Genomic DNA, 15038 nt, shown 5'->3' with positions numbered 1-15038 from the left:
TGGATTAAAGCATGTGTTAGTAAGAAAAACAAGCAGAGAGGGGCTCGATTCCCTTTCTCTCTCTGATAAAAGAAACACCATGTACAGTGGACACCTAATAAATATTCATTGGTATCAATGCCTGGACACAGAACTCCTTGATTTTGGACATTTAAAACAAGCATTTTTCTTGGTTAGAGATTACTAATAACATATTCAGTCTTCATACTTAGGTTCTTCACTGTTGTGTCCCACCATGCATCTTTCTAGAAATATTTTCAGTTTAAGGTGGGATCTTCTGCATCAGCTGAATTTGCACTTAAGCTTTTGTGTTTAACACATCTTGCTTTTTCTCTTGGCTTCAATGGGCATTCGCTTTTTCTGATTTCATTGTAAGATGATTACATTCCGGTTCAACCATCTGACTAACCGTGATATTGCTTCTTTTTTTTCTCCTTCAGATATTGATGAGTGTGCGGCTAAGATGCATTACTGTCATGCCAACACTGTGTGTGTCAACTTGCCTGGGTTATATCGCTGTGACTGTGTCCCAGGATACATTCGCGTGGATGACTTCTCTTGTACTGGTGAGCATTAAGAAGTTGCTTTTCTGATTCAGTCCTTCTCTGTGCCGTATCTGTGTCATTACATTTAGCTCTAAGTACACTAAGTACTATTTTCAACTAAGTAGTTCTTCTCTTGCATTATCTTATCATCAACTTTTTAGGAATGAAGTGATAATAAGAGAAATTTTGTCGGCCTAATTTATTTCCACTCCCAGTATTTCTGTCTCTGTGTGTGTGCGTGCGTGCATGGGTATATGATTTGAAATTGAAGACCCAGTTGCCTATGGTAACACTGAAGGACTTAGAGAGAGACATCAGTTCCAAATTGAGAAAAGTATCAAACTGTTTTCCTTCCATCAAGGTGAAATGTGTTTTTATGTGAGAAAATGTACTTTGTTCTCGTTGGGAAAGATAAGAGGTTAAATTTAAAGCAGGAGCGAGAGTATCTGGTGGGCACGGATTGGGTATATGGGAGCCAGTCAAGACTTTTCACTGACATATGCTATTGTCAGTTTTGTCCCTCTTCTTCCCTTTATCACTGGGCTGTGAATACAAAACTGGAATTCCATGGACTGTGGTCACTGCCTCTGTGTGAGCAGTGCTGGCTTGGTGGGCATTTGGTTTGGGGTTCCATTATCATGCAAATCACGAACACAGAGACAGGAACAGTAAATTGGTTAAGGGTGGTAGAAGATTCTGAGTCTTTCTTCTCTTGGATGAAATGTCTTTGAATGCCTAATCTGTAACCTATAAGGAAGGTGCTCCCTGAATACACGATTTCAGTCATGCTGTGTATTTCTCTGACTCTTGGCATCTTTCTCTTTGTCCTAATGACTGATATATAAAAAATGATTTCTTTTTAAACTAATTCATTTATTTTAATTTATTTAAAAAATTTTAAATTTATTTTCACTCACAGTGGAATTCCACTCTTAATATATTTTATTTTAATTTTATTTTTATTTTTTTTTAAATTTATTTATTTATTTATTTTTGGCTGCGTTAGGTCCTCATTGCTGCACGTGGGCTTGCTTTTAGTTGTGGCGAGTGGGGGCTACTCTTCGTTGCGGTATGTGGGCTTCTCATTGCGGTGGCTTCTCTTGTTGTGGAGCATGGGCTCTAGGCGTGTGGGCTTCAGTAGTTGTGGCACGTGGGCTCAGTAGTTGTGGCACACGGGCTTAGTTGCTCCACGGTATATGGGATCTTCCTGGGCTCGAACCCGTGTCCCCTGCACTGGCAGGTGGATTCTTAACCACTGCGCCACCAGGGAAGCCCCAATATATTTTATTTTGAATTGCCTTTTCAGAGGTGTAAAAAGTTATAAAAGTTTGAGAAGCATGTTTGTATGTCCAAATACTTTTGCCATTGATTGTTGTATATTTTTACGTTACTGTTCTTTGGCTAAAGGATTTCAGATTGATGCAAGATTCTGACTCCTGCAGTAGACCAAATATTGTTTACCTGTCTTTTATGTATTATTACAAAATTCCCAGAGAAAAAAGAGACTTCATAAACATTATGCTGTGATCCAAACATTTTAAGGGGGCAAAACTCTTTTGGACCTGTAAACAAATATAGTCTAAAAATCTGTGATATTACAGATGAGTCTTGTTCTGTTCTCAGTGGTCTGTCCAGGTCCTGACTTATGTTAACCCTAACATGAGGCAAAGGCAGTGGATCATCTCCCAACACAGAGGCACCGTATCATGCAACTCAGACCTGATTAAGACACTGCTGGGTGGAAAGGCCTTGTTGAAATTATATCAGAATACGTAGCACCTCTGCTCTTATTTTCTTCACTGAAGGAGGAAGACAAGAGCTGGTGCTTGTTGAAAGCCTCTTAAGGACAGGTGCTCTGCCTGGTAGTTTGTACAGTGTATATGCAACCAGATGGAAAATGTAGTATTTTAAGAACTAGCTCCAGAGTTACTTTTAGAAAGAGAAATGTGTTGTTTGGAGTAAAAGGCAAGTGTATGATTATCAGTGGGTACACCATCCAAAAAAAACAAAGAGTAAGTAGTTCTGCAGGGAAACTTTTTGTTTTGTTTGTGCATGTATTTTGTCTGAGAGAGAATAGAAAAGTTAGAACAAAAGAGAGAAATAAAAGAGGGAGGAGAGAGGAACCAGCCAGAGAGCAGAAGGCTGGGTGCTGTGGAGGACAGGGGTCAACGAAAACTGCTCAGTGAAAGGATGACTGAAAGGACTTTTAAGGGTAGGAATATTTAGTGTGAGGGGTTTTGTTGTGGTGGTTTTGCAGAATAGTATGCAGGGCGAGTCTTCCTCATGACCCTCTAACTTTCAGCAAAATCTGCCACCTTGAAGACTGGGTGAGACCCTCCCCATTCTGACCCCAATGAATGCAGGTTAACATGAGGGACAGTGAGGGAAATGGTACATGTGTGTATAGGATATCGTGACCTCAGGGGCAGAGGTAACCATTCCGATCCTTTCCCTGCCACCCAAAGTACACTTATACAGACATGAATGCAACAATCACAGTCACCACGGCCTCCTCTCAGGAGTGTCAGAAATCTCAGTGAGGGCTTTTGGACTGCCCCCATAGGTCATAGAATTGGGGATAAGATATTTTTCTTAAAAAAAAAACTTCCACTGATCCCAGAATTCTTCTTATATACTGCCCATTTTTCTGCTTCTGTTCATAGCAAACGTCTTAATTGCATCGTCAGGGGTTACTGCCTTCCTTACATGTACTTGCCTCACACACCCTCTTCATCCACTCCCACTAAGTCTTCCAGATGCACCATTCGACAGAGAGTACATTTATCAAGGTCAACCATGAGCTCCATTTTGTTCAGTCTAATCTTCTTACCTCTTGTGACCTCTCAGCAGCATTTAGCAAAGCTGACTACGTCTTCCTTTTTTAAGCACATTCTTTTATTCACTTCTGAGACAATGTATTTCCTGATTTTCCTTCTATGTCACCGGTCACACCTTCCCAGTGTCCCTAGCTATTCTTCTCCCTCTGCTGATATCTTAAAGGTTACAGTACTGTAGAGCCCTGCCCTGGACCTTTTCCTCTTGTTCATCCATGTCGTCTTTTCAGATGCCTCCATTCAGTATGATGACATTACAGCATCTCTATGTTAATAACTCGTAAATTTCTATCCAGTTCCAGTCTTTCTCCTGAGCTTCTGAATCATATATTCAACTTGACATCTACACATAGGTATTTAATAGGCATTTCATATTAACATGTATGAGATAGAACTCTGGATTTCCTTCCATCCCCGCAAACCTCCTCCTCTTCCAATTTTCTGCATCTCAGCAAATGAAAGCACCATCTATCTAGTTTTTCAAGCCAGGAAGCTCCGGGTGATACTTGATTGCTTTCTTTCTCTTGTCCCTCCCTTTCAGTCTGTACATCAGACTTGTTGAATCTACCCTCCACACGCTGTCCTAAGTCCGTCCACTTCATCCATTTCCGTCCATATCCTCTACTACCAAACTACGAGACATCCTCAGTGATTACCATTCTGGACCTGCTGCTCAGGCTTGCTCTACTGCAACTCTCTATTCACAGAGTGATGAGGGCAAACTTGTAAAACCAGGACTTTCTGAAGATCTCTTGTAGTTTTCCATTTCTCAGAAAATCAAGTTAATTCTCCTTATTTTGATTTAAAACCCTATGCGACTTTTTTCCTTTCTGCCTCTCTGACTTTATCTTGTACCATTTCCATCCTTGTCCTTTAGGAGGTGGCCACCCAAACTTTTGACTTTGTTTTTTTTTTATTCAACAGGCTTGTTCTGCCTTAGGACAGTTCTACCTTGGCTACTTAGAATATAGCCCGGCACAGGGCAGTGCTCAATAAGTATTGAATGAGGGAATGAATAAAGCTGCTTGACCCTGGGCTAATTGTTTACTTCTCTAAATCGCACTTGTAAAACATTGCTCATATCTGTTGTACCTATAGGTTACTGTGAACATCAGATAATATGTGTGAAAACATTTATCATGGCCCTTGTATCAGTCAGGTTAGGCTGTTCTGCAGTAACAACCTCAAATATGAGTGACTTAAAATAATCAGGTTTTGTTTGTTGCTCATGTATTTCACTGGTCAACAGGAGTGGTGCTCTGCTTATCATAATGACTTTGGGATGTAAGCTGATGGAATAGTCACTATTGTGAACATTGCTAGTCACCAAGACAGGGAAAAGAGAGCCTAGAGCATCTTGTATCAGCCAAAATATAGTCTAACCAAATCCCTTTGACCTACAACTCATTGACTAACTATAACTAGTTGCCAGTCCTCAAACAACTACAAGGAGAAGAGGAAAGGCCTTCCTACCATGTACCTAGGTTTGACAATTAGACGTATTTGGTGAATGGTGCTAATAAATACCATAGCAAATGATACAGTAGATTCTTAACAAATTTTGTGTCCATTGACATGAAGAGCTGTTGATTAAAGTCACCTTATTTTTGAGTCGCAGTTCACAATGTGATGGGGAATGTAGTCTCAAAAAATAATGATGATATTAAACACATTGTACTGAGTGCTATGATGGAAGTTCAAGCAAAACGCAATAAGAAAAGGGTGTTTGATTGTCAGGTTGGAGCATCTGGAATGTGTTTGCAAGCCAAGAGGAGCTATTGGAGTTTACCAAGGCATGTTAGCACGCATGTAAAGTAGAAATTTGGGAATATAGATGAGATGTGAATGGGAATATGGAATATTGATGGGAATGTGGAGAGGTAAGAGACAAGCATCCTTTCTGATGGTCATTTCTCCTCTAGACCAGATTCAAGGTCCTCCATTAGACATTTCTATAGTAAGCTGGAACTCTGACCTTTACCTTGGTGTCCTGAAAAAAATAAGCCTGTCAGGCCAAGTGTGCTCTTTATAAGATAAGCAGGTCCACAGCTTTAATTTCTGTCATTTCTTTATTGGCAAAGAAGACTTCTTCCCCCAAGTGGTTAGTAGTCTATGTAATAAATGAGGTATATAACAGATATCTGCCACTGTAAGATGTCTTTTCAGATGCTTTGTTTCCAGAAGAAATTTGCTAGGAGAAATTGACAGGCCTGAAGACATCCTTTTGTCTGCCATGAGTTCCTGACATGGCATTTCTCATTATTGACATTCTTATTTCCAAAGATCATTCTAGTCTCTGTCCCAAATCAGTTAGTATCTGCTGCCACTGTTCAGTTGGTTTTCAAAGTACATTGGGCCATTTTTTTCTCTCCTTTTTTTTTTAGTTTGTCATTTACTCTGGTGCTAACATTTTAGAAGTTAGTAGTCATATAGAAAATCTCCATTCAACCAAAAATGAGTGAGCGTATAATTAAAGAAGACATATGAGCTTTGGTGGTACATTGATTTATTGAATGATGGATTCACTCATTCATTCACTCACTCATTCATTTATTCATTTATGTGTCCAATATACAATTAGTGTCTGTCATGAGTGTTAGGAAATATGGCCAAAGACATTAGTGACAAATGACCTCTTTGCCCAGGAATTTCATGATTAGTGAGGCAAGATCTTCAGCTGAGAAAACTCAAATGTGCATTCACCATCAAATATGTTCCAAGTTTACCAAATCAATCCCTCTTTAAAGTCTTAGTGGGGTTTAGTTAAGTACTGGGTATTTCACATCCTATAGTGTTGGCCCTTGACAAGTTCCAGAGAAGGATCCCCAAAATTGCCCTTCCCAGTTCTATGCTGTAACAACAGTTCTTTGAGAAAGGAGAGGAAAGACAATATATCAAACAGAAAAGAAATGTTACCTCTTTCCTACATTTTTTCTGGTTAAAAAGTGAAAAAGTCATATCTCGCGGGATAATGAAATTTCTGAGGATTCAACATTGAAAATAGTCACCTAGAATTTTAAAATGTGCTATAACTTAATCATTACTGTGATGGCTGGGGTTCCCTGACATAACTGTGTAATTTGTATGAGGCTCCATGCTTTTTTCTAGGAACATTTCTGTTGGTGAAATCGAAAACATTGGACCTTTGTCACTGGGGGAGTTTTTGGCCTTGGAATTTGTGTGTGATTCTAAATCACTTTCTGTTCTGTAAGAGATCCCTGAGTTGCCCTTACTTTTTTATGAATTTTGAAGCTGGAGGAGTATCAAAAATTGAGGTTGGGGAGTCCTTTCCTCTTCCCTGGAGCCTTTGATTTTTGAAATGGTCAACCTGCTTGATTTATTGGTCCCTGACTTTCATTTATCCCCAGTTAAACTCCCTGTGTTTAGGTTGTTTGATAAGACATTACCTTTGAATACTCAGGAAGCTTTAAAGGAGGATACTTGTGATTTATGATCAAAGCATGCAGCAGTAAGACAGGTACTTGACAGTAGTGGGTAAGCACCCATTTTTATGCCAAAAACTTTCCGTAAAGGTAAGAAATAAAGGGAACAAGTGAGATAACAAATATCATATGTGATTTCCATTATCTTGCTAAGAGATTTTTTTATGTTTTTTGATATTGGCATGGAAGAGAGCTTGAAGGAAGTATGTATTTGAAATCAAGTAAGCTTAGTTAAAGTTAGATATAATAGTCTATTAATTGAATGGTTTAAGTTAAGTACCACATAATGAAAGATGTGAGATAACAGTTTAAAAGATGTAAAAGAAATTTGACACTAGTTTTCTGGAAGATGTTTTCCTACTAAGGTCGATGAAATACAGAACATTTCAAATATGAGATACCTGATGTTTTCTCATTGAGCAGGGCCATATGAAATGGAGCTAAAGTAGAAAATCCTCCACCTTGATTGAGCACAGAAGTAAATTATGCATTGATTATCCTTATCTTTCAAGCACATAGTGTGTGCTTGTTTCGGACACATTTGCTCTGGTATACTTTTGACTCTCTGGCATCATAAAAGGTGCAAGTTCTAATTACTTGCCTCTCAGTCAAGAGGTGATACAGACATAAGAATAAAATTCCAGTCATGGACCTGTAGACTACTTTTACTTTAGTGGGAAATGCTGTGTCAAAGGCTTTAGAATGCAAAACATTTTATTAAAGATAACAGACTACATTTATTGATATATTGAATAAGAAAAGTCAAAATAAGACTTGGACCTTTGGATATTTCAAAACCCAATTAAAAACTCTGATGTTCTTTGGAGGCATTTGCCTTTTGTTTTGATTTGTTTGCCTGGTATATTCATTTTTTCTTCCCTTTATTTAGAAAGACTTTGTCACCTTCCTCCCCCTCCAGAGGAGGGATGTGAAAGTACCAAAGTAGGATTCCAAAATTCTAACCCTTTAGGGCAGAGGGTCTCAACTCTCATCTCAGATTAGAATCACTTAGGACATGAATTTTAAAAAGTCGATACCTGGGATCTACCCCTTGAGGCTTTGATTTTCATTTGGTCTGGGGTTGTGACCTGGCTTCAGTGTTTTTGTTTAAACGTCCAAGTGATTCTAATATGCAGTCATGGTTGAGAGCTCTTGCCTTTGTAGAGCAGAGATGGTTAGAGTTTGGAGGGAATATTGGGGTGGGGTTGGAATCAGAGAGAAGAATTGCCCTCTATATTGTAGACTAGAAAAGGATTCCTTTGAATGGGTGGTGGGTGACATGGTGGCAGAAGGTAATTAAAGCAGAGATTTGGATGGTTTCTGGAGGGAAGGGCTCTGCCTCCAAGGCTGCCTTCTGGGATGTGTATAAGACTCTGGGGAGAGAATGGCTGTGGGATGCTCTGTAGGTAGGGTCTCATGGGGAGGTCCCGAATCTTCAATTGTGTCCTGACTGTTACGATGACTCAAAAATGGGACATCTCCATGGTGACCTGTGTGTTCCACGGGCCAAGGACCAGACTGATGTCTCTCTGCAAGTGTCTTGATTACTTGGAATCTCCTAGAACCATGACACAGACAGATGAAAGCAAAGAATCCTTAAAATGACTGAGACATTTTCACTACCCCACTAGTGCAGAAGAATAGGAGTTCAGAACCATTCATTAAGTTGAAACGAAGAAATTATAGAAAGCTACATTACTTGCACGTACAAATTTGTGACTGGGCTTCTCTGCCCATCATCTGTTTTCACAGGTACAAAACAAAACAAAACAAAAAAGTTAACAAAAGGAGAAAACAGGGAAAAATTGAGAGACCCCTCTAAACAGGGTTCACGGAGTGAAAATTAATAGAATATTTGGTTTTCCGGGCCAATTTTAGTTTTCCATATGTAGTCCTGGAAAAGCCGAAGACCAGAAACTTACTCCATTTAGCAACAGTAGTGTTAAAATAGTGCTAAGGTTTATTAAAGCCAGGAAATATGTCTTAGGGAGGATATCAAAGGGCATATCCCTTGATATTTTAGGATGAAGGATTTGTCTGGTGTTTGGCTTCCTTGTTGGGTTTAACTGAGAGGTTTTTGTTTGTTTGTGTGTGTTTGGTTTTTCGGTTTTTGTTTTTTTATCAGCACATATTGTAAAGGATCTGAACCACATTAACTGCTGCAGACCAACTAGCATAAACGATGGATCTTGCCCCCAGGGTGTTTGTGCACAAACCTATTAAGAACCGTGTTGCCTTTGACTCCAATTCATCGTAAAAGCCTTGTTAGTGTTTCTGTATACTCCATTGTTGGAGTTGTGCATGCAGAATGACAATTAAGCTTTCACATAAAGGGGTTTGATTAAGGATGCTTTAGCACTTACAACACCGTTGAGGCCAGCCTTGCAGCCCTGCTTATATCCACATTTGAGTCGACACAATGAATGGGCATTTCTCTTTAATAACCCAGCAAGCTATCATGTATTCTTTATTTCCATCTTAAAGATTTGGTAAATGCATATATGTTTAGCTGTTTCCACACTTGTCTAAGATATAGCGAAGTATCTTTGGATTATGTTTCCTTTATGTAAGAGTATTGAAAATATACATTACTTATTCTTGAGCCGAATGAAAGCTATACATTCTCATGGTTAAAATCTGGTGTATAAACTGGTGTATAAATTCAACTTGTTGCAAGCTTTGGCAGTGCCACCTTTTTACTTTGTAAATTAGAAAACCGTTAAAGTTCTGTGCTTCTTCATCAGTGTCCTCTGTACACTTTCATGGAGTTGTTGAAGGATAAAGTGAGACGGTGTAAGTACTCGGTTCAGATGATTTTAGCTTAAAGAATGATTTAAGAAAAACCCAACTCTACCGGCTTAAATGATAAATTTATTCTCTTATAACAAAACGTCTAGGACAGTGTTTCTAGAGTTAGTTAATTCAGCTGCTCCGTGACATCATCAGTGACATAGATTGTTTCTAACCTTTTACTTTGCTGTTTTCATCGTGATAGTTTGAAACTTGATCTGACTCCCTTCCAGGTCTCAGAATGGCTGAGGCAACCCCATGCATCATATCTCAATTTAACAATGTCCCAAAGTCATAAGAGAAAAGAGGATTTCCTTCCTAGAGTCCTTTGTTAAGACCAAGGATAACTTTATCAGAAATCCATCCCTAGAAGATCTGTTTTCATGTCTCCTTGGCCAAAATTGTTTAATATGCCTATTAATAAATTATACCTTAGAAAAGCAAATAGAATTACCTTGAATCAAGATTTATCCCTGAGGGTGGGGCAAGTCCCGGTTTCCTTTATAATACTTGGGTTGTATTGTCAAGGAAGGAGATGATATGTATGTATGTGTAGATCCATAATTGTCTAGGCAACTGACAGCATCTGTTGTCTATTCAAAGCCTTGAAAACTATTTCAAGCGTAGGAGTAATTAAAAGAAATGCAATTAGATGCTTATACTAAATTTATGTATGTGCCTATCTCTGTGTAGATATATGGATAGATATTATATTTATTTACATATATGTCAACCACCCATTTTTGGAAATGGTTTAGGAAACAGGCACCTTTTCATACATTGCTGGTAAGAATATAAATTGATACAAACGTTCTTGAGGATAATTTGACAGGATGTATCAAAAGGCCTAGAAATATTTATTTACAGCAACTTATTCTAAAGAAACAATCAGTCACAGCTACATATGTGAGAAGATTTTCATTGTGCCCATTTATTCCACTTATTATTTATAAGAAAAGAAACTAGAGGCAGCCTAAATACGAACTAATGAAAGTTTGATTGAATAAATTACAATATATTCATATATTGGAATACAATGAATTTTAAAATAATATTCAGAAGACTATTCAGTGTCAATGGAAAATTCTCATCATACAGTATGATGAAATTCTAACCAGTATGTATACTATTTTCCAATTTAAATAATAAATAAAAACTATCTACGGATATACATAAACACATAGAAATAGAGGCAGGGAATATTCCCCCAGATAAATAGGTATCAGAAAGTATCTGTGAATGGAAGATTATATGTGATATCTTTTCTTTACACTTTATGTGTTTTCCACTTTTTTCTGTGGAATGGAATACAATGCAGTGAACTGTATTACATTTTAGTTTTAGAAAAGTGTTATTAAAATATTAGAAAACAGAAAATGCTAGATAAAGATGACATTGAGTTTATTCCTCCAAAATCTCCTACGTGTCATCCTACTAAATTAAATTTTAAAAAATGTTTATGACTTGGTTGTGCTAATGCATTTCATCCTTAGTGACATAGATTAGGAGTCTGAACTAAAGAGATTAAAAGCAATGGCTTTGCTTCATCAGGTTTCTGAGTAATTTGATTGGCCAATATGTCAGTTGAAGGGCACTTGCAATTATGATGCTGTTTTCGTCCTTTGAGGGTCCTAGAAGGTAATCTGATAGCCAGGTTCTACCTGCCCTGTTTTTCTTCAGCTCTTCTGGCAGGGTTTCCAGATTCAAGGCAATTTGTCCAATTTTTTTTTTTTTTTTTTCTTGACTGTAGCCAAGTCAAAGAGAGAAAGTGAGGGGAGACAGAAAAGTCCCAGGATTTTCATAGAAAAGCAACCACTGGATGAGAATCAGGCAACGTAGATTCTAGTTCTACCCTGGATACCAGCTCACTGAATGAACGCCACTGTCTCAATATTTTCCTTTGCACCTTGAAAGATTAAGGATTAATTAGCTCAATAGTTTTCAGTCAGAGGAGCTGGGATTCCAAATAAGATTTCTTTTGAAAGGAGTTCAGCTTATTTAAAAAAAGACGTAATCTCGCAAGCTACTACTTTTCTAATTCTGTGATTCTTTAAGATATGGTTCCTGACCTCTAGGAAATTATGATCTCTTTGGGGGGCATACAATTTACATTTTAGGAGCATAATTTTATAAGGCATATAGGTGCTAAATTGTGAGGTGTGAGTGTAAATGATGTGGGAAAGAGCACTGGTGCTGGGAGAAAGAAGGGCATTAATTACTACATGGTAGCGAGAATGTGTTTTCCACAGGGAGCTGTCTGAATGGGTTTGATTTTGCCGTTGAGTGGGAGATGGCATAAGAGAAATAAGATAAAATAGGGTGAGTGGTGCTTTAGACATAGATCCGTCTCCATGTTGGTCAATCTACAGCAAACCTGGAGGTGTCCTGGGTCGAAGTGGGAAAAACAGAAGGCTCTGAATCAGACAGACCTGGGTTCCTGCCCCAACTCCAGGCATTTATTAGTAGTGTCAACTTGAATCAGCTTTGGGGAAATGGACATACCTTTCTCCCAGACTCTTGTGAGGAGTAAATTAGATAATATTTCTAAAGTGGTTGGAAGAGAGCTCAGCACAGAGCTCTCTGTGTTTGTTCAACAAACATTATCTACTACTACCTCTATTTTACAGGTGAGGAATCTTACTTGAGACACAGGGAGGTTAGAGAGCACATAGCCACAGCCCTTGGGAGTGCTGGAGGAGGGGTAGATAGGAACGAAGGACTTCTACCTTCAGAGACTCAGATGCAACCTCCATCAGAGCTCTTTGGAAGATGCCTTTAAAATGCTGATGCAATATGGACTGCAGAGGCTCAGTCAACATTGGCCGTTATTAGAATGACAGGCAGAGCCTGGGACTTGGGTCCAAGAGAATCCTGTTTAACCCACAGCTCTGCCCTTTATAAGCTTTGGGATATAGGTGTGATTCCTTAAGTGCCCTACGGCTCAGTTTGTAACCCCAAGAAAGCAGGTTGGGTTTTAATGTTTAGACACATGAAAAAGCCCAACCCAATGACTGATTCTGAGATGGTGCTCAATATTGAAGCACTAAGACTTGATCAACAAATTTCCCTTTCTCCCTTCTTCTCACCAAATGGCTCTAGAAGCACTTCCAGGGACACCGAGGCTCTTTGAAGTACATCTGGAAGCCCCTTGTCTTTAGAGGCTCAGTCTCTGTTGACAGTGTCCAGATTCTCTGGGAGCCTGCAGTTAGATGCTTTGGGCTCATGGGTTAAGGAGATCAGCAAAAAGTAGATTCCCAATGGTCTGTAACTAGCAAGGAATACATTCCTTTATTTAAAGAAAAATATCACCTCTAGAGTCATTCGTTTTGTAAGTTCCTGGAGACCAGAGCTTTGGAATATGTTCTATAAGCTCCCTTAAAACATTTATGTTTATTCCCTGAGAAAGGAAGCCCCCTAAACTGTGAACACCTTTGGCATTTATCAGCTCTGCTGGCTGGCATCTGGTTAGTCCTTAGGGGCAGCCATAGGACAAATTGCTTTCAGGACAAGGGTCAGAAGCTTGGTCTAGGTTGGACTCCAGGATGCGGTTTTGACAGTTGGGAAATGTCCTCGGAGGGAAATCACAGCATACAGAGAGATGTGTAAAGCCAACAGTGAGTTTGTCGTCCACCTGTTGAATACCCGATGCCTACATGGGTATTCTGCATTGTGGAAATCACACTGCAGCTATCAATTAATATTTTAATTGTTTCTACTTATATCACGAGCGTTGGCCAACTTAGTAAATTCCATAAAAATACAACTGCTCGTGGCTGCAAAATATCCTGTCTTCTGTATGCATTATTTTAGTTTTTGCCACATTGAAGAAGTATTAAGATCCAGTTGCTTCTCTGTCTTCATTTGGGTCTATCATATACATGCATTTAGTCTTCCGTTATTACGATGGATGGTGATGGTTGTTTTTGCCTCAATTTGGATGAGGAGTGAGTGAGTCACAGAGCAAAACTCAGACCAGCCCCAAGCAGGAAGTACACATACTTAGAGGTTCACGCAGTGGGAGGGATCAGGGTTTCTTAGGTGTTATTCATTAACGGACATTTCTGGGAAAAGTATAGGACCCTAAAGAACTGTGTAGCATTAACGCATATCTTGGCGGTGTCAGGACCTTGCATAATTATTTTACATAAGAACACTTTGTAACTAGACAGGTGCTCCAGCGAGCCCCTGTCTTGTTTATGAGATGTGTTTTCCATATTTCTTATTGAGTTCTTTGTTCTTTAAAATTCAAAGAGTCTTCCTAGATCAGCTAGCAATTATTTTTCCCCTTTTGGCATTCATTTTCCCATTCTGACTGATCAGTTGAATGTAGGGAAAGCATTAACGTATCAGGAATTTCAAATAGCTGGAATGTTAGAGACATATAAGGCGTCAGAAAATACCTTCATGTTACAGTGATTTGATTCTGAATTTGGACGAACTGTTGAAGAAATGTGCCCAGAGAGAGCTTGCTTTTTGATTCTCCAAAACTTTAGGGTATTTTCTCATTAAGAGAAATTCTTTTCTTCAAGCAGGTTGTCCATTTGACTTGGTTCTGTGAAAGATGTGGCATTGTTTGGAAGCAGATAGCATCCTTGCCTATCAGTGTGAGAGGGGCATGAGGGGACAGTTCCTGTCTCAGCCAGAGTGTGTGGTCTAAATGACTGTTAGGTCACAGCAACCCAGGCTGAGCGGCTTACAGTGCAGTGGAGGAGATCAAGTGAAGATATAGCCTGTCATGCTTCTCTTGGCCTCAAGCAAACCTTTTTTTTTTTTTTTAAGGACAGGTTGGAGCAGCTCATAGCTTCAGAGCCAAGCCCATGAGTGAGGCCAGAGAGCAGTGCCCTCAATCTATTTTTAGGATTTAGAAAACCTGCAAGTTAGAAAATAGCACTGGTATGTAATCGTGCTTACGTCTCAAAGTTCCTGGAGGTTTGAATTTGCTCCACTGCTATTTGGACATGTTTAATTTTATTTTGTCTCTTTTCTCGTCTCATTTTGTCCCTTGACTCTGTACTCTCGGGTGTGTTATTATAGCTTTTTCCCTCGAATCTCCTTTCATTTTTTTCTTTTCATATTTGCTTCATTAATGTGTGTGTTATTATTTATGACTGATCTGAACAAATGATGGTTTGAATGAGGGATGTAGGATCAAAAGTGAGTTAAAACAGAAATGAACAAGTGTTGATAAGAATATGGAGAAATTTGGAACTCTTGTTGTACTGTTAGGGAGAATATAAAATGGTGCAGCTGCTGTGGAAACCAGTTTGGTAGTCCCTCAAAAAATTAAAGATAGATTAAAAATCATATAATCCAGCAATTCCACTTCCAGGTATATACCCAAAATAACTGACAGTAAGATTTTGAAGAGATATTTGTGCACACATGTTTACAGCAGCGTTAGTCACAAAAATAACTAAAATGTGAAA

General features: G+C 38.8%; 1 protein-coding gene across 2 annotated transcripts in view; it reads left to right on the top strand.

Annotated features, from left to right (window-relative positions):
- The window catches only part of NELL1 (neural EGFL like 1), an 865825-nt gene that overhangs the window by 409108 nt on the left and 441679 nt on the right, over positions 1 to 15038 (top strand). For both annotated transcript variants that reach the window (XM_067749619.1, XM_067749618.1), the window contains exon 13: positions 441 to 566. In XM_067749619.1, coding sequence (XP_067605720.1) covers positions 441 to 566 — 126 coding nt within the window. The remainder of the gene's footprint in view (positions 1 to 440; positions 567 to 15038) is intronic.

The sequence above is a fragment of the Pseudorca crassidens genome, chromosome 9, assembly GCF_039906515.1.
Source record: "Pseudorca crassidens isolate mPseCra1 chromosome 9, mPseCra1.hap1, whole genome shotgun sequence".
Classification (NCBI taxonomy): domain Eukaryota; kingdom Metazoa; phylum Chordata; class Mammalia; order Artiodactyla; family Delphinidae; genus Pseudorca; species Pseudorca crassidens.
The sequence above is the reverse complement of the archived record's forward strand: the minus strand, read 5'-3'. Positions and strand labels throughout refer to the sequence as shown.